Source organism: Coturnix japonica, chromosome 28 (assembly GCF_001577835.2).
Source record: "Coturnix japonica isolate 7356 chromosome 28, Coturnix japonica 2.1, whole genome shotgun sequence".
NCBI lineage: Eukaryota > Metazoa > Chordata > Aves > Galliformes > Phasianidae > Coturnix > Coturnix japonica.
In genome coordinates, this window is record NC_029543.1 from 1,627,204 (window position 1) to 1,646,173 (window position 18,970).

At 43.9% G+C, this 18,970-nt stretch overlaps 2 protein-coding genes across 2 annotated transcripts; one reads left to right on the forward strand and one right to left on the reverse strand.

Annotated features, from left to right (window-relative positions):
• The first annotated feature begins 100 nt into the window (after positions 1-100).
• CHAF1A (chromatin assembly factor 1 subunit A) lies at positions 101-13,546 on the forward strand. The gene is made up of 15 exons (XM_015886522.2): positions 101-267; positions 574-624; positions 849-1,669; positions 3,810-3,866; positions 5,328-5,569; positions 6,130-6,190; positions 6,656-6,724; positions 7,127-7,350; positions 7,657-7,825; positions 8,015-8,095; positions 8,184-8,273; positions 8,499-8,760; positions 9,362-9,849; positions 11,586-11,679; positions 13,069-13,546. The coding sequence occupies exons 1-15, from the start codon at positions 261-263 to the stop codon at positions 13,164-13,166; spliced, it is 2,814 nt and encodes a 937-aa protein (XP_015742008.1). The 5' UTR covers positions 101-260; the 3' UTR covers positions 13,167-13,546.
• Positions 13,547-14,118: 572 nt separating this feature from the next.
• On the reverse strand, positions 14,119-18,733 carry UBXN6 (UBX domain protein 6). Its single transcript, XM_015886531.2, has 11 exons — positions 18,562-18,733; positions 17,788-17,942; positions 17,484-17,545; positions 17,208-17,339; positions 16,889-16,986; positions 16,576-16,651; positions 16,405-16,489; positions 15,987-16,206; positions 15,749-15,879; positions 14,979-15,124; positions 14,119-14,706 (listed from the first exon to the last, which is right to left on the reverse strand). The coding sequence occupies exons 1-11, from the start codon at positions 18,642-18,644 to the stop codon at positions 14,578-14,580; spliced, it is 1,317 nt and encodes a 438-aa protein (XP_015742017.1). The 5' UTR covers positions 18,645-18,733; the 3' UTR covers positions 14,119-14,577.
• Between the last annotated feature and the right edge of the window lie 237 nt (positions 18,734-18,970).

The following is an 18,970-nucleotide window of genomic DNA, read 5'->3' on the forward strand; positions in this document are numbered from 1 at the left end:
TGACAACTGCGCCTACCAATCAGCGCTCCTCATCGCTCTGACCAATGCGGGTGTGGGGGCGGGGCCAGGCCTCGCGGAGGTAGGGCGGGCGGATGAGCGAGTCACGTGGGTGTTATCAGCCTATCAGCGCGGAGAGGCGCGGGGTCGTCCCGGCTCCCGCCAAATACGAGCGGGAGGCGCCGGGCCGGAACCGGACGGAGCGGGTCAGAACGGGCCGGAACCGCTCGGTTCGGCTACAGCTGGAGCCGTGGCGCCTCAACATGGCAGGTAGGGCAAGGCCTGGGGGTCATCATGGGGCCTCCAGGGGTGTGAGGCCTTCCTGAGGTAACAAAGGAGGCCTGAGAGTGTAGGCCCCGTTGGGGTGCTAGGCCCCGTTGGGGTGCTAGGCCCCGTTGGGGTGCTAGGCCCCGTTGAGGTGCTAGGCCCCGTTGAGGTCCAGGCCCTGAGCGGGGCTGTTTCCTCATCTCTTGGCTTTATTCAGCCCTCAGGCTCGGCCTGGAGCTGGTTGTGCTCTCTGGGTGTTGCTCGCGTGGCCCGGCCATTCATTGGGCTCTTTTTGTTTCTCTTTTGTAGCCATGGAGTGCAGAGACAAAGCGGTTGTTCCTCCGAGGAGACTCGTGCAAGGTAAGGCCGTGGGGGAGCCTATGTCACCTCCTATAAAGCCCTAATGCCTTTAAAACACTCCAGGTCTGGGAATATTGGCTGTAATGAGCTGTCTATAGCTGTAGTTTGGTTTCATTCTACAGCTTAACAGCCAACTACCTTAACAGCCATACATTAACTTCTATTTCCCCTGCCCCAGTGATTTGTTTGCTGTGACTTAAACAGCCAAATGTTGTTTGTTGCAGCTCGGTTGCCTTTCAAGCGCCTGAATCCCGTACCAAAGGAGAAAGATGATGCAGAAGCAGAAGGCAAGAAAGGAAAGAGTTGTAAGGGTGGCTTGGGGCAAAGTAAGGATTCCTCCACAGACACGTCGCATGCATCAATGGACAATATGGAGAATGACTGCCAGCTCAATTCAGATGTGAATTTTGTTCCCAAACTCGTTAACGGAAAGGGTCCGTTAGACTATTTTATACAGAAGGGCACAAAAGATAACACAGATGAAATCATCGTCATTATTGACTCGGTAGATGAATCCCATCAAAGACTCGGTGATGATGTAGACCATGTTAATTTGGATTCAAAAGCATCTACTGCAACTCTGACTAATGGTGTGATAGGAAAAGATATGAACGAGCTGGATTGCCTGAATTCCACTCAGAACAACCAAACTGATGAATCAATGGAGACTGACGTGCGGTGCGAAGCTATTGCAAATAAAGGTGAAGATCTGGTAGATGGAATCCAGTCTTGTTCTGAGTTGACAGAGTGTAACAACTTGGAAAACACGAAGGTTAATCAGGGTGAACTGAAGGACATCATATTTGAGGGGAAGATGCCCGTAGTGCTTCTTGAAGATATTATGGCTGCCAAATCTCCCCAAGTCACTTCTCTGGATGGAAGTGTCACATCAGAAAATGAGACCGTAGAATTGTCCCATGAAGGAGACTCTGTACTTACTAATTCCTCGTTGAGCTCTCTCTCTGTGAGCTCCCCTGAGGCGCAGCCTGTTGCAGAAACCAAGAGAAACACTAGTCCTTTAGCTGTCTCAACGCCTGTTAGGAAGGTTGGTCTCTTTTCTTGGTTGTTTAAGACTTATTACATGGTAGACGGGTTGTTTGTCATGAAAAGGATAAATCAGTTGCAAAGATTGTGAGACCAGATGGAATGTGTTGTCCATCTATTAATAATGTGAGCGAATGATTACCCTCTTGAATCCTTTAAACTGTATGGCTTAAGTCTTGGTTTTGAGTTGCTATGTTTGAATAGCATGAGTGCAGCTCTAAGCTCCTGTTACAGGTTCTTATAGTGATCATGAAGTGTATGCCTTGGGATGTACACCTTACTAATTGGGATAGGGACAGAGCTCAAAACAAGTTCTGTACAATAGATAGTGGTTCATAACCTCCATTCTGTTCTCTCTGTTGCTGAGGGTTTTTTTGTGGGCCATCTTGTTTCCAGCAGCAGCTCTGAGATCTTGAATCCAGGCTGTTAAAAGCACTTTAAGTGAAACTACAGGGCATTAACACAAGTGCAGTTTTCCCTCTGAAGAAAGAGAACGAGCTAAATAAGTCTCAATAGGAATTAAGTGTGTATGGCTTGTGCTGTCAGCCATTTTGTGTGCCCTGTCCAGCATGGGGGTGCTTAAGGGATAAGTCACTGTGTGCTCCTGTGACAATGAGATGTTGCTGAGGGCTGGAGGGGATGGGATGCCTCTGATCTGACAGCCCTGTGTGTGCTGGGGCTTGGGATATATTGTAGCTTCTGGTCACTGCCTGCTCTGTAACAAAAGACCTCTGAACTTTGTGACTTTTGGTGTCGTGCTGAAAGGGAGGCTTTAAAGCCAACAGATGGCTGAAATGGTGACTTGAGTGGTTGGAAAGTGCTCAGTCTTCCTGGGGAGCAGATTGGTGGAGGTGTAAAGGGAGGATGCTCTGGTACACGACACTCAGTTGTGATACCTGTACAGCCCTAAGTTCAACTGAGCTCTCTGACTGCTGTCCTTGCTTGCATTTAACTGCATTATTGGAAGGGAAAACGAGGCAGATGTTCCCAGGTGTACAGAGAACTACCTGGTTCTGACTTCAGGCTGTTAAAACTTGTGATATCACTTTGAAATGCACATACAAACTGAATTAGGCTGTACCATTCTCCTGGTACAGCAGAACAGAAGAGAGCTCTTGACTTTGAATGTAATGTAATCATGTCAACAAGTGATTGGTTTTGCCTGGTACAAGGTGAGGTTGACCTTGTTCATTCTGTTTGCTGGGGTGGGATGTCTGTGCTGGTCTGCACTGTTGTCTGTGCTAGAATGTCTGCTTTCTAAAGCAGAAACACTTCAGTAAAGCAAAGCTCCTAGTTTAGTGTTATTTTGGATCATGTGAGTACAGGATCACCCAATGCAGCTTTACACTCTAAACTTCTGTGTATGAGTACAGAAAATAAAGCATTTGATCTGCTTTAATCACAGGGATAAATGCTCTGCCCTTGCCTGAGAATGGCAGGAGGAAGAGGTGGATACAAGAAGCCAAGACAGAGAGTGCTGAAGTGCTGCTCAGAAACTAATGTGTCAACAAGTGCTACTCTTTAGATACAGAGTACCTTTGTACCTTCTTCCTTTAATGGTTTTAACTGAAAGGAAGGTGTGACCCATAGGGTTGACTGACTGATAGTAGAGGAAGAAGAGGTCTATGGTCACCAGCAGGAACAGCATGGAAGTATAGATAATAGTCCTTATAATTAGGAAGCTGTAGCTAAATAATCTGGCAAAAAGAGCTGGTAGCATCAAAAGTTGATATGGCAAAGTCGCTTCCTTTGGGTTAATGTTATGCTCTCTGTGGTGCTCTTGTGATTTGTGGCAGCTGTACCTCCTGTTTGCTTTTTTGTTCATGGTATTACATTGCAAATGATACTTAAGGACTGAGTAACTAGAAGAGTTTGTTTATGCAAAGTCTAGTAATAGGAGGACCTAATGTAAACTGAAACAATTAGATGCATTCAGGCTTATGTATAAATAAGTGTGATTGGATCTAAGAATGGGAGTTTAAGCATATCTAGCGCTTAAAGAATGCTTGTGTTGCTGAATATGGTATGAAGAAAAAGTCAATGTAATTTAAATGGAGCTTGCTGTTCTTTCTAGGAGTTTTAGTGCCTTGTGAAAAGGGAATGACAGGGATCTATAAAACTTCCTTTTTTTGTGATTTCAGGTATCTCAGAAACTCCACAAAAGTTCTGCAGAGAAGGAGAAGCTGAGATTGCAAAGAGTAAGGCATTTTCACTGACATACAAAGTTAACCTGCTGTGCTTTTGCATTGAATAGTAAGCAAAGCCCCGTGTGTTTCATCTCCATCTACTTATAGCATCTCTTTCCCTGGCTTTCCTCACTGATGAATATGGAAGAGTCTTAATGCATGCGGTTAAAGCACTCGGTTTGTTCCAAAATCTTCTTAATGCATACCTAATGAAGTGTGGGTGGCCTGCACTGCATTTCTGTGTACTTCAGTAGGATATTAAGAAACTCGAAATGTTGCTGACTGCTCATCAAAGTGCTTTTGGGAGTGTTTTCAAACCCTTCCTTAGAGAGTGGTTACCTACATTGTGGACACAAGTGAAATCCTCCAGAGGCTTCTGTTTAGGATTCCTGCCTCACTTCCTCACCCTTCTCCCTTTAAAACACAATAAGTAACATCTGTTTTTTAGCAAAAGGGCCAACGGTTTCATGGCTTGCTGAAGAAACTGTTGGATGTCACTGCTGGAAATCCTTAAGGCTGCAGTATGTGTCCACTCAAATGCTGCTAGTCAGAATATCCGAACAAAATAGCAGTGTAATTTTGCTGTCCCTTCTGTTTTCAGTCATGCAGTGCTAAATACAGAGCAGTCTGTTGGATCACATGGAGATCTCAAGCAGTCAGCCTTGTTTGAGTGGGCTCTGCATGCTGAAAAGCTGGCTGTTATTTTAACAGCAGTTGGGAAGGGCTGTGCTTGTGAATCCTTGCTGTGTTTTGTAGTAACTAATGTATAAATTGGTTGGTTGCAGTTTTTTTATGTAAGCTGTAAGTGGCTGGTTGTGCTCCCTGAGATGCCTTTCAAAGTGCCCCATGTAAAGTTCCAGACTGTTGGATTTCTTTTCCTGTTATTTACTTATGATGTTTATTTATATCAATAGTTACATTTGAGAGAGATGAGAATGTGGAAGCTTTGTGTTGAAAGCTAAATCAACCCACCGCCCCTGTTTGCTTTATACCTCTTCCCAAAGCAACCCAGTAGATCTTCACTGAGTGCTATGACTCAGTTCTGACAGTGTTGCTTTTTAGCATTGGCACAGTTTTGGCATTATTTGTACACTGTGATGCTGTTCAGTAATTTTTCATCCTGCCAACAAGACTTAGATGTGAAATAAACAAAAAGAAATTGGAAATGTACCAGAAGGATGTTTATATCTCTGAGTTCAGACATATCCTAGTTTCCTTTTGGAGTTACCGATATCTACAGGGTAGGGAAATTATTTTCCTTGAATTTGTGGTTATTTTAATTGGTAAGCATACCACGTTCTCATTTGTGTCATAGCATGCGGTTCCTAACTGCAGCTATAGGAGCTGGAACCCATCAGTTCTGTGTTGGATGGGTCAAGAAGTTATGGAGAAGTCATTATGTTACTCAAGTGTGTGTGTGTGGCGGCAGCTATTTCTGTGTACAAAGACACTTAATGGTTTTTCTTGAACTAGGATCAGGAGCGAGCTGACAAGCTGCAGAAGTTACAGGCAGAAAGAGAAGAAAAAGAAAGGCTGAAAGAAGAGGCAAAAGCTGCTAAGGAGAGAGCCAAGGAAGAGGCAAAGAAGAGAAAAGAGGAAGAGAAAGAACTGAAAGAGAAAGAAAGAAGAGAAAAGAAAGAGAAAGAAGAAAAGGAAAAAGCTGAGAAGTTGAGAGTGAAGGAGGAGAAACGCAAGGAGAGGCAGGAAGCCTTGGAGTAAGTGCTAAAGGCCAGGGGGAATCATGTGTGATGTGATACCTTTGTAGACCCACTTTCTGTCCATTTTAGAGGATGAGACAGTAGTACCTATTTGTCACTGAATATGTTCAAAGTGGTTGAAGGACTGACAGATCTTAATCTCAGCACTGCTTTTTGCTTGCTGGTTGAGCTGGGTTTCTGATCTGAAATGGCTGAGAAGAGCTGTCATGAACCACTGAGTTTTCCCTTCCTGACCAGTCTTGCTACTTGCTTTGCATCTGTTGGCACTGCTGTCCTCTGATGAGGAAGTCACTTGTAATGTGATAACTCATTAAATACCTTTTCTTGTTATTGAGGGAAATTTGAAACATCCCGTATACTTTGTGCCCAAAACAGTTTAATCACTGATTTAGGAGGAATGAAGAAGAGTCTTACGCTTATTTCAGTCAAGTGCCATACTTGTTTAACAAATTATCTCAGTGCATAGTGCGATGTGGTCTTAATTAAGTCTTCTCACCTGTCACAGTCCAAGCAGATACTTTGATTTGTGACCAGTGAAATGAACTTTTATATTAAAGGGCAAAACTTGAGGAGAAGAGAAAGAAAGAAGAGGAGAAACGGTTAAAAGAGGAGGAAAAGGTAAATGCTTTCTCTAAGCTCTTCTGTACTGGTGAAATGCTCTGAATGGGTTTTCTGGCACCCTGCTGAGTGCTGCTGAGCTATTCACTATGGAGCTGCTGCTTTACCCTCCTGGGGTATGGGCTTGTCCCTTTGGAACAGGGTCAGTCCAATAGGATCAGATAGTGCCATTCCACCAGATAGATCTTGCAGTTTCCTTGTCTTATTTAAATGCTGCTGTCTCTGTTCTATCTATTAAATTCTTCCTGCATTTGTTGTCTTAGCAATTATGTTGGAATCTGTGTAGGTGTGTTAGAGCAGACAATTACTTTTTTTTTTTTCTTATTGCATCACAGGAGCTGATAAACAACAGAACTTTGTTTTATGCCTCATTAGATTTGAAGTTGGGTCATGCTTGAGTTCACTTTAAATTATGAGGCCTTGTCATACCTTTAATTACAATTTGCATTTTCATTCTGACCTTAGCGTATTAATGCTCAGAAAGCAGAAATTACAAGATTCTTCCAGAAACCAAAGACTCCTCAAGCCCCAAAGGTGAGCTGTTGCCATGCCTTCATTTTATTGGGTTTTCATTAGTCATCTTCTTACAAATACACTTGTTTCCTTTCCCTTAGAGCCCCTTAAGTGTACCAGGTGTTAGTACTTCCTCATTTTAAAACACTGAAGGGTTTAAAAAAAACAAGTCTGTGACCAGATTAAAGATGACAGGAACCTGGAGTTGCTTGAGTAAAATCTCAGCTTTGTATTCTGCTGTATTGGGTGTACAGACCATTAGAGGATGATCTGTTGCAGTCTCTGATAGGAAGGGCTTATTGTAAATCCTCATTCAAATACCAGTAACATGTTGGTTTTTTTCCATAGGTTTATGTTATGAATATGCTAGTACTGTAGTTTCTCAGGTGTTCAGGTCCTAACAATCCTCACTTACCATTTCAGATTCTTGCTGGCTCTTGTGGGAAGTTTGCTCCTTTTGAGATTAAGGAGAACATGGTCTTAGCTCCCCTCTGTCGTATTGCCCTTTACCCAGACTTCTTAGAACAGCTGGATCAGCTCCTGCGTGCACAGAATAGTGAAGTTTCTTTCTTAAGAGATCTCAAATGTCGTAAGCCACGTAGAACTGGACCTACTTTTGTCAATAACAGTACCGACATAGTGAACAGGTCAGTCTATGTATCGGGGCTTTTCTCTACTTGTTTTTGTGATGAAAAGGGGAATGATTCCAAGGAAGGTGTGATAGATGCCTATTGTACTTCTTGAAACTAAGGCAGGGGTGCTGTTGCCCATAGTATTGTTAAGGGGTCAGTAGCTTATATGAAATTCCTGTTCTTGCAACTGAATTGTGAGTGTCCTCATCAATTCAAGTTCTGTGTTGATACTGTGACTGATCTGAAATGTTATAAGAGAGATTATCCTGAGCAGCAGGGGAGCATCCTGTAGGTTCTGAAGATAGTCTTTTGTTTTAACAGTGATGTGGTAGTGGTGGATAACTGCAAAACAGATGCTGTTCCTGAAAGGGGGAAATTTGGCAGAATGAAACTTCTGCAGTTCTGTGAAAATCACCGTCCTGCATATTGGGGTACATGGAACAAGAAAACCACAATGATTCGTCCCAGGAATCCTTGGTCAAAGGACAGTGTAAGTACCTTACAGGCAATGTAGTTGGATTCTTTCTTTATGCTCTTGAAGTGAATACATGGTGATCAGATTTAACTTTTCTTTGGGATCCACTTGTGTGCTCAGTCTTGCTATTGAGTTATGAAGCACTAGATGGACTCTGGCATCATACTTTCAGGCTAACAAGTGGCATATTGGCATTTCTTCTAGAAATTACTGGATTATGAAGTAGATAGTGATGAAGAGTGGGAAGAGGAGGAACCTGGTGAAAGCCTTTCCCATAGTGAAGGGGTAAGGATTCAGTGTACTGAAGAACGGATTTTAGAAACAATTCTATCTGACAGTGCCATGTTTCTAAAGAGCTGAGTTTACTTTGTAGGATGATGAAGAGGAAGGAGAGGATGAAGATGATGACGATGGGTTTTTTGTACCCCATGGGTACCTATCTGAAGATGAAGGAGTGACAGAAGTAAGTGAACCAGGTGTCACTGGATTTCCATCTTTGCTTCCAGCCCATGAAGTACTAAATATTGATACGCGAAGAAGTCATATAGACCTGGCAGCGACCTAACTCACGTTTACTTAGTGCAGGAAAAAACTTGTGTCTCAGGGAACACAACAAGAAGGTGGTTTTTAAAAGTACATCATTAATCTGGCATGGTTGTAACAGGTTTTTTCACCCGTGGCTTTTTAGGAGTGTGATCCAGAGAATCAGAAGGTTCGTCAAAAGCTGAAAGCAAAGGAGTGGGATGAACTCATGGCCAAAGGGAAGAGGCTCCATGTTCTACAGCCTGTGAAAATTGGCTGCATCTGGGAAAGCTCACAGAATGACAGCGGCACAAATGCAGACCTAAAGGTTCTCCAGCAGTTCACAGCGTGTATCCTGGATTCATCTGTTGCTGAGGAAGAACAGCAGATACAGAAATGTAGCAAAAAAAGAGCAAAAGATCAGCAGAGTAAGACATGAAGGGCTAAATTATTTTATGTTCCATTGTATTCCACTTTTGAGACCATAGACATTTCTTTTTAATTGAGCTAAAGCATCAGAATGGTCTGCTTCTATCTAAAATTCAAGCAATCTTTATGTGCTCTCCTGGGATTCAGTTTTCTGGCATTGCACGCTCTATGGCCTTGATTGCTGTCTCCAAAAGCTCTTGATTCAGGTAATCCAGGAAACAGCGCCAACAAGACTTCATTCAGAAGGCTCAGATTAGGACTACTTACTGGAAGTGCTCGAGCCAACTTAGCTGTGTCTCGCTCAGGGAAATAGGATGTATTTTGTTTGTAGTTTCTGTATTGAGTACATCCTGTCTATGATTAACACAAGGGTATGAGTAATGCCCAAAAATGTTGGAGTAGAGGTTGAAATTCTCACTTCATTCCTATTGTGGTTGACTTGTCTGTATAAAGTTTAGCTCCTTTGCAATCCTGTATCTAAAATTAATCTTATTTGTCGTCTTTCCTGGAGCACGTGTACTGATATTATGTCAGCCAGGCTTTTCTTGACCTTTAAATAGTTCTTCTCTACAACCTTTGTGCAACCTCTTTTTTCTGCAGTCCTTGGCCAGCTTCTACCACTGCTCCATGGGAACGTGAACGGGAGCAAAGTGATCATCCAGGAGTTCCAGGAGTGCTGCCGACAAGGACTGTTCAGTGATGTGACTGCAGCTGCTGACTGTGGAGACACGAGCCCTGTGAGCCCTAACACATCCCGGCCACAGACACCAGTTGGTGAGGACAGTGGTGTCCCTTCCAAAGCCAGGCTAAAGCGAATCATTTCTGAGAACTCTGTGTATGAGAAGAGACCTGAATATCGGATGTGTTGGTACGTCCACTCGGAGGTGCTGAAGAGCTTTGATCAAGAGCACCTTCCTGTCCCTTGCCAATGGAACTACATCACCCAAGTTCCTTCTTCAGGAAAGGAGGATGGTGGAGGTGTGCCAGGCGTAGCAACTGTGCAGAGCACCCCCATGTCAGTAAAGAGGAAGTCCACTGGAAGTATGTGCATCACTAAATTCATGAAAAGGCCTAGGGATGCTGAACAGGTGAGCTTTCACGGTGCTCTTCCCCAGTTATGAACAGCAGGAATGTAGCTGTGTGTTTTCAGTAGGCACGTATCATGGCACGCATTCCAGACTGACCTAAATCTACCATCAGCAGAGTCAAAATATTAAGCTACCAAAACTATTTGTCATACAAAAAGATCTTTTTGGTGGGGAAGGAGTAAAATTTCCCAACTCGAAAGAGATGGGTTTCTTTTCCTCTAACTTGGATTGTTTCACTTTAAACATTGATCTCTTGCTGTTCTTCCATTTTCTGCTCTTTGGCAGTGATTGCTTCCAAGCTGTGAATAGTTTTGAGTGTCTGCTTGTCCTTGGTTTTCCAGCTGTAAGTAATTTGTGTGCAGATTTGTGTGTATGGCTTCCAGATGTAAAGCCTGGGCTGGTGACTTGCATCAGATGCACATGTACTGGTTCAATGTGGTTTCTAAATGCTGCAGCTCAACTCTTAATAGTCTGCAAAGTCTCAGGCTCATACCATTTTACATATATAAAGCTGAATTTCAAGAGCTAGTTTTAAGCAAGAAAATCACAGGAGCAAAGGAGATATTTGGAATAGTTACTGTTCCAACTCTATAATCATGCTCTTCCTATTGTGGTTACCCTGAAAAGCAGAGGCAAACAAGTAGTATTAAGAGCTTAATTATCCAGAAGTATGGTTAAAAAACATATGATCATTGCTTTAGCTATGTGATGCTCTGTCCACGTTCTTAAGACAGTAAGGCTTTAGGGTCTGAAACCTACTATTATCAACTGTGTGCTTTCAGACCTACTGACAGGACTGGTTTGCACTCTTCAGTGGATTTATTACTGGATTTATTACCTGACAGCCTTGACCTGCTGATTGTTTTCCTGCATGGCCTGCAATGCTCTGCCACAAAACTTGTGCCAGGACATTTCTATAAGTAAAGATGCTCTTACATAAGCTGCAGAAAAAGAACCTGGTACTGAAATACCTCAGCATGTGTAGGAGGGCAATACTTTATCTGAAAACTGCAACTGTGATGAAAGCTGTAAACATGAAACTTCTTGTCTTGGAACAGTTTGTATGGGCAGGGACCAACTTCTGAGACTTTGGTTTCAAGGGGAAAAAGAACTTGGAGCCATTTGATGCAGGACAGCTTCAGTTTGCAGCACTCCTTGCGTTTGTTTCCTTCCCTGATTCAAAATGAGTGTCTTTTTGTTGCTCTCAGGGCAACAAATAGTGTCACCCAGGAATGAACTATGAATAACATCCCTCCTTGAACAGAAGTTTGTTGACAAAGATGAGTCAGGGGAGAACAAGTTTAAACTTGACAGGCTGAAGTTGCTTTTGTCTTCAGAAGCAAGAAATCAAGCGGGGGGGGGGGGGAGGATTTCCCTTAAGTATATACATACAATAATAAAAAAGACAAAACTGAGTCAGGCTCCAATTGAGGCATGAACTGACTTCTAGGTGTGTAATTGTGTTGTGTAATAGTGAAACATGGAACACAAGCACTTGGCATGCTTCCTGCTGTATGTGCCATTGCAGACCAGGCCTTTTACCAGAAGTCAATGTCTGCTGCTCCCTGCAAACATCTATGCCTGCCTATCTGGACTGTGCTTTGAGCACTAGTTGTGACAAGTGTCCATTGTAGTCCTTAGCATTGGCTGTGCAAGATCTCACACTTTAACACCATCACCTTGCTGTTACACAGATGATATCTTATAACTTTTTCCCCCCTTCTCTTCCCCTTCAGGCTGAAGCAATGGAGATGGATGGGTTTCAGGCAGACACTGAGGAAGATGAGGATGATGACGACTGCATGATTGTGGACGTACAGCCATGCAAAGGTGGAGAAAAAAAATACTTGACAGCAGGCTCTTGGCAGACAATCACCACCAGATGGGGGAGAAGAAACTGTAGCTAAACCTGTCACTGTTTTTCTGCTGCAGTTTTACCGAGCTTTGTGCTCTTCTCTATAGATGTTTTATTCAGGACATTTTTCTGCTTTTATGACTTATTCTAGATGCTTCTTTGCTTTTTATGATCTTCTCTAATCTGCTCTTGGCCTTCTTTTTCCTCCTCCCTCCAAGTGACTAAGCAGAGCAAAGTGCTTGTGAATAGCATTTGTCTGCCAGCATTACAGTTTGTTTCTGATAAGAAAAGTGAACATTTGGGCTGCTATCAGCAGATCCACTTAATATTAGTAAATGTTGCTGAGAAGGGCTCATCTCGGGGGCTTGCATTCTTATGTTCAGAGCTCTCCCAGAACTAACAAGGTCTGGTGCTTAGCTTTGCTACCTTCTTGAAGTCTTAAGTGCATGCTGAAGTGTCCATTCTGAAGTAAACAGCACCAGATAACCAAGCTCTCAGCTGTGTGACAGATGGATGCTTTGATCAACGTTGTACAGCTATGTGCTAGAATCTAAGCACTTGTTTATATTTGTGTCCCAGTTATCTCTTAAAATAGGGTTTTCAAAAGCTCTATTGCTGTAAGTGTAGCCTTTCAGGCTACAGATTCCAAAACAGTGAAATGAGGAAAGGAAAAGCTCCTTTCATCTCAGGGAGGCTTTAACTACACATACTTGATCATACAGATCAATGACTTAATGCAAACCATATGCAGCTTGGTCCTCTAAACTGCTTTTAAAACCTCCAAGCTTTACAGCTTTCACAATAGCTCTTTCACAATGCTACTGCACAACCTGAATTAAGTGGCTTTTTAAATTATTATTAGGCAGCTCTTTTAATTGGTAGATGAGGGCTTCTGCGCGTTCCCAAAATACTAAATTCTACAGTGGTTTGATCCATTCTAGACACATCTTGATTCTCTATCTGGTGTTGCATTCCTCCTCTTACCTTCCATAACTGACAACACAGCTGTCTGGCAAGAAGCTTTGCATTTAATCTTAAGCAAAAGCAGCTTATTACATGACTGTAGCAGGATGAAAGCCTTACTTCAGGTAGATATGCTCTTGTTCTGAGGATGAGAGGGCAGTTTAGTAGCAGCTCTGCCTAGTTCTAAAGCACTAACAAGACTTGATTCTTAATTAGGATTAGTTTTACCCTGCATTAGCGTAACCCAGTGTTAAAATCCAGAGTTAATACCAAATGGTATTGAAATGACTTGTAAATGCATTCATGACTGGATGCATATATGGCAGTAATCAGGTTTGACAGGTTTAATGAAGATGTCTTCTTGTGGTTTTGTTCATTCTAAAACATTTTCTACTTTGCAGATTCAACATTGACAGCCAGTGAAACAGCCCCAGAACCCAGTGCCACAACTGCTGCTCACCAGGATGCCAACATGGTCAGCCCATCTAATACAATTTGAGACTTAAATGCCTACTAACTTCTCTTGTATGTATGTAGAATTATTTAGAAGATTTAAAACCCTGTGTATCTTCGAACAAGATACCTGAAAGTATTCCACATTTCTTGTAAAGAGAAGACAGCACTTTGTTCTGCTTCAGACCAGACGGAAGCTTAAATCTTTAGTTTTTAGCTCAAGAAATGTTGCATATTAATCTGTCCTTAATAAAGCATTATTGAAATTTTGATACTTCTTTGTAATGGAAGGTATCTGTATTAGTGGAGGGTTTTTAAAATAAGCTTATTGCGATGCTTCTTGAGACTTACTCTGTTCATAAAGTTGTATAGTGTGCCCTTGGGTATGAATGATGTACAATTACAATTGATTTTATGCTATCTTTATTATCCTGTTTGTGACTTTACTTGATCTGGGGAACAGCTCCACAGCTGTGCCTTTGGAAAAGAGAATACCTGCAAGCTGTTCCTCCTATTCTGTGATAGTCTGATATTAATTACAGGCTGGTGACAGTGTGAGACTACTGGTCTCCTATATACAGTGCTGCAATAGAAGGGAGGGTGTGTGTGTATAAAGGCTGATCGCTGTCCCCTAGGAGAGCTTTAAGATTTAAGCATGTGGAATGGAACTAGCATCACACTTGTTAATATACGTAACAAGCTTGCTGTGGTTTTTAACTTTTTTTTTATAAGGCTTTTAAGCTGCTGAGGAATGAGTTCCCTAAAATATTGGCTGTTGGCTGGGGTTTAATGTCTCATCAGAGCGATAATGCAGCATAAGTAGCTCTTGCTTGTTGCTTGTTTCCCAGGCTGGCTCTTCTGTCTGCAGGTGCCTTGAGAAGATGAGAAGCAATGCCCCAGCTGCACATTAGTGCCAGCTCCAGCAGTGACTGGAACTCAGCTATAGTTCAAAACTGTAAGAGCAGTACAATTCAAATAAGTTGAAGCAGAACTGAATCTTTAAATAATCAATTTAATTAGATTAAACATACCATTATCTAAATATATTCTCTCCAATAGGAGTTACAGTGCACATAGAAGCAAAAGGAAAAGCTGAATTCTAAGCCCAGCCCAATATCCAGGCTCAATCAGTTTGTCATCCAGCCATCTATTAGCATCTCATCCTTCCTCTAAAAGAGGAAAGCGGTAATTCATCATGGTCTTAGAAAATACCTTAAACCGTCATTGCCAGAACTTAGTTCTTGAAGCCATTAAGTGCAGCCTTGAAAGTTTTACTGGACGAGACTACCTTGAATGGCTACTGAGTAGTGGAAATGACTGCAAGGTCAGTTTAAAATGGCTGAATCTCTAGCCTCCCACTCTGCAGAGCTAAAAGTTGTTCCTTAGATCATGTGTTGGAAGCTCCAACCTAAGGGAACAGTCTAAAACCACCAGTGCTGAATCCATTCCCCTTTATTTCAAGACAGTGTCTGGACATGGGAGAGAAGTTCTGGTTTCAGGGGGCTTGCTGCCTGTTCCTGTCTTGATGCCTCAATGTCTGACATGACTGCTGCATCCCAGGCAAGAGTCAGAAGAGCTGAGGGGACCTGGAACAGAGAAAGCAGTGTTACTAAGCTGCAATACAACACATCAGTGCTGGTAAATGCTGTAGCCTGAATTTCCTACAGGTCCTTAAAATTTATTAGATGGAAGCCTTATAGCCTTGAATTAGCCTTGATGCAATTGTCTGAGCTTAAAGAAGGGACAGAGCACTTCTGTACTGAAAGCTGAAGATGCAAAGTTATGAGCAGCAGCTGACCCTGACAAGCAGGGCTCTGCCACCTGAAAACCCCTGTGCAAGGTGCCATCTCTTACTCACCAGCCCACACTCATTGAAAGCCAAGTTCTCATCTGTCAGTTTGAGACCCCCTGGTCCCAAAAGCTCGAAGGGCAGCCAGTTATCTCTGAGTGCTTCTCTTACAAAGTTGTAGAGCACAGATACGGGTTCACGTGCATAAAAAGTACCTGCCATGAAGAAAAAGTGACATAGAGGAAGAGTCTCTGGCATTTAGCTAATGCAATCTTTTGTGGTAGCTTTCATAGAGCTCCAGTACCGATGCAACTTCATAAACTACTTCGGGGGCATTGGAAGAGCCTAATTCTACTGAAGCATAAAAGCAGCATCCCTAAAGAAAAGTGCTGCTTCACATGTTGTAAACCCCTGCCGGCCTGTAACAAAGAACTAGGAAAGCCTGAAACTATTTCTGGAGTTCTACAGCAAGAATTGAACAGGATTTATACTGTTGTAAAGCCTGCCACCACACAGGCAATTTCACGCTGGTTACTATAGCAAACTCATCTAATGATTCCAGCTTGCTAGCAGTAGCCTGGGAAGAGCACATTTAATTAGTAATGCCTTGAGATTCTTTTCCTCTACAATGAACCCTGGTTTATAGTTCCAACCCTATGCAGGTGAGGCACATAGAAGCCTCAAAGAGTGTAAAGATTCATACTGAAACATTACTCTATTTCTGTATTCATTCTAACAGTTGTGTTCTGCACATCTCAAACCTGCCTACCAATCTCTTCTGCTACAGGTACTCTCAAAAGCTACTAGGGATGCACAAAGAGAGGGTTAAGAAGTCTTACCTTGGAGAAGGTAGCCATCAGGAAATCGAACTCGTAACAGGGTATAGTTGTACTTCCGCATTTCCCTTTGTTCTTCTTTCTCTCTCATGGCTCTTGTCCTCAGCATTGAAGCCTTTTCCACTGCTTCTGTCCTTTAGATAAAAAGTGGTTTTTTAGCATGAAGAAGTGGCATACAAGGTAGTTAGCTGGCATTGCGTGCCCCCTGGGTAGTGGAGGCCCTCACTTGAAACCTGCTCACCGGAGCCGTTGCTCTCGTTTTATCTCTTCTGCAGTGAGGTTGTAGAAGTCATTTGGCAGCTCAAATCGGGCAGCTTCAGGTGATGGTTTAAATACACAGAGCTGGCGATCCAGCTGGAGTCTCAGCGGCTCACAGCTTAAAAGCTGATCTTTATAGTACTTAAGGTCTTCCAACCTGGTCAGCATTTCTTCCTTCAGTACGTAATATTCTTCAGTGGTGTCTACAACCAAAAGCACGTTCACATATGAAATTTAAGGGCAATAATCTCCAGAAAACCTACTGCCTTAACAAGAAAAAAGCAGGACCAGAGGCTGTTCATGTAAAACAGCCCTGAAGTGTGAAGCTCTCAGAGCCTCCCCTGGGATGTCCCATCACTCAGGCTGCTGCCTTCACTTTATAATACACTTAAATATCTTGCCTTGTCCTGGAACAGGCAGTGTTTTTGTCTCAAACCCAACAGACTGGAAAAATTTATGTATGCCTTCCAGGCAGTTTATCCTTTCCTGGAAGAAAAGGAAAAATATTAAATGTAATCTGCTCCAGGCAATGAGTTCCCCAGGCAGAACAGCTGCAACAATCCTGATCTCACCTGAAATACTTTGTTCTGTAGTTTGATTTTCTGGTACTTCTCCTCCTCTGGATGCCGATAGATATTGTCCAAGTATCTGCAGAAAGAGGAATCTATGTATTTCATGGATCAAAGCGGGCACTTTAGGACATGCTGCCCATAAGGTCTCATATGGAAAAGTAAGGAAAGCAAACTATTCATTTCAAGCAGCACCTCCTAAACCTCTTGGACCAGTAGATCAACTCAAAGCATCTCAGACATTGCCTGGAGTGCAGCAATGCCTGTTAACCTTCCAGGGAAGGGACAAGCTCCCTGCGTGCTCCATCCTACTTACTTGGCCATGGTTTCTACACCCACTCGGACTTTGTCCCGATCCTTATTAAAGGTGTGAATCTCCATGATGGAGGCGGCCACTGGGTCTACTGCAAAATACTGGGAAAGAAGAAGAGAAGTCGTGGGTGGACTGACTATTCTGTACAATCAAAGAGCGTTTATAGCAAGCCAAAGGGACAGGCACTTATAACATCTGAACAGAGCCTGCAGTCTGAGAGATAGGGGAGAAGATAGGAGGGTAACTGCTGTATTGCTTGAGGGGATTAATGCACAAAATGAGTTAAAATGGAAGCAGCACAGCCTGCAGATGTAGATCTCACCGACTGGATGGCTTCTCTGATGTGTTTTTCTTTCTCATCTTTCCTTACAACTGCGCTGGTCAATGGGCAGATGAAATAAACCCCTGAAACAGAGGGTTCAGCTGCAGCTTCCTTGTACGAGAAGGCTGGGTCCTAAAAGAGACAAAAGCAGGTGCAACTGAATTGTATTGTTTGTATTGTATTGGATTGCTGTGGGTTGTTTGCATATATCTATAGGACAGGAACAACAGCACTCTCAAAGCATTCATTTTATCATAGGGAACAAGCTGCTCGTACCTCTTGGTCTGCACAAACCCCTTTCTCACTTGCAGCTGCCTCAGCCATCAGCTCCTTTCTCACTAGGAGAGAAAAAATCCCAGTTATGGCAATAGGGGAACAGAGCTCTGCTTCCTCAGAGTGCTTTGCATTGCACAGCTGATTGCCTTAACCCCATTTCTAAGAGGCTCGTCATCAAGGAGCCAGCTCCAGCTGCCAAGATGGGGACTCTACGCTCAGACCTACAGCAGCTGGTTGAGCTTGGAGGTAACACTGATAAAGCTTTGCAGCCCAGCCAGGCTTGTAACTGCGAGGAATCTCCTACCCTGGTTCTTTATGGCCTCGTAGGAGGAAGGTGGCTTCGCTTTGGGCTTCAGCTCCATCCGAGCCATCGCTGCCGCCGCCGCCATCTGTGCTTCATCGGTGGGTCCTTGTCGAGGCTTCGGTGCTGCCTCTGCTTTCGGCTTCTCCTTGGGGACCCTACAGGACAGAACGCAGCTCTATGGGCCCCTTGACCGGCAGTAACAGCTTTTAGCACCCCAACCAGCCCTTGTATGGACTCAAGGTATAGATCCCAACCAGCCCTTGGGTGGACTCAATGGATCCCAACCAGCTCTTGGATGGACTCAATGTATGGATCCCAACCAGCCCTTGGATGGACTCAATGTATGGATCCCAAATAGCCCTTGGATGGACTCAATGGATCCCAAACAGCCCTTGGATGGACTCAATGTATGGATCCTAAACAACCCTTGGATGGACTCAATGTATGGATCCAACCAGCCCTTGGATGGACTCAATGTATGGATCCCAACCAGCCCTTGGATGGACTCAATGTATGGATCCCAACAACCTTGGATGGACATCAAGTTGTAGGGATCCCAACCAGCCCTTGGATGGCCTCAATGGATCCCAAACATCCCTTGGATGGACTCAATGGATCCCAACCAGCCCTTGGATGGACTCAATGGATCCCAATCACTCCCAGCCCCATTCGTTAACACAGCCCCCCCCCAAGCCGTGACGTCCCGGTCCCGAGCTCCATCTCTGGGCCCAACGGGCGGTACCGAGCGGTTACCGGCGGTGCAGAGCCCCGTACCGAGTCGGTTCCGAGAGTTTCTGGCCTGGTCCAGCGCTTCGAAACTTCAGGTCGGCCTTGATCTCCTGGAAGAACTTGCGCATAGCGACGGAACCGGGACCCGAACCAACACCGGAACGGTACCGGCCGCACCCACCTCCCACTTCCGGTCTACTCACGTGATCGCACCCGGAAGTAGGTGGGGGCAGCAACGCCTTCCTGCCGTTCTACCCAGCCGTCTCTGTGCGCGGTCCTCCAGGCTCCCCGGGGCTAATGGACCTGTATGGTGTCCTATAGTTGGACCCTTCAGCCCCACTATGGGGCAGGTAAAGTGGGTCAAGATGCAGATCAGAGTGGTCTGAATTGGAATGGACCTCTAAAAGCCATCTGGTCACACTCCTGCAGAGAATAAGGTCACCCACAGCTTAAA

Bases quoted from the DNA above. Each gene is read 5' to 3' on its own strand.
- CHAF1A (XM_015886522.2), top strand. The intron at 8,096-8,183 runs GTAAGGATTCAG...TTTACTTTGTAG, and splicing joins GCCTTTCCCATAGTGAAGGG to GATGATGAAGAGGAAGGAGA. The intron at 9,850-11,585 runs GTGAGCTTTCAC...CTTCCCCTTCAG, and splicing joins GGCCTAGGGATGCTGAACAG to GCTGAAGCAATGGAGATGGA.
- UBXN6 (XM_015886531.2), bottom strand. From the start codon at position 18,644: ATGCGCAAGTTCTTCCAGGAGATCAAGGCCGACCTGAAGTTTCGAAGC. The intron at 17,943-18,561 runs GTACGGGGCTCT...TCTGTCCTGTAG, and splicing joins AAACTCTCGGAACCGACTCG to GGTCCCCAAGGAGAAGCCGA. The intron at 16,490-16,575 runs GTGAGATCAGGA...CTTTTCTTCCAG, and splicing joins TACAGAACAAAGTATTTCAG to GAAAGGATAAACTGCCTGGA.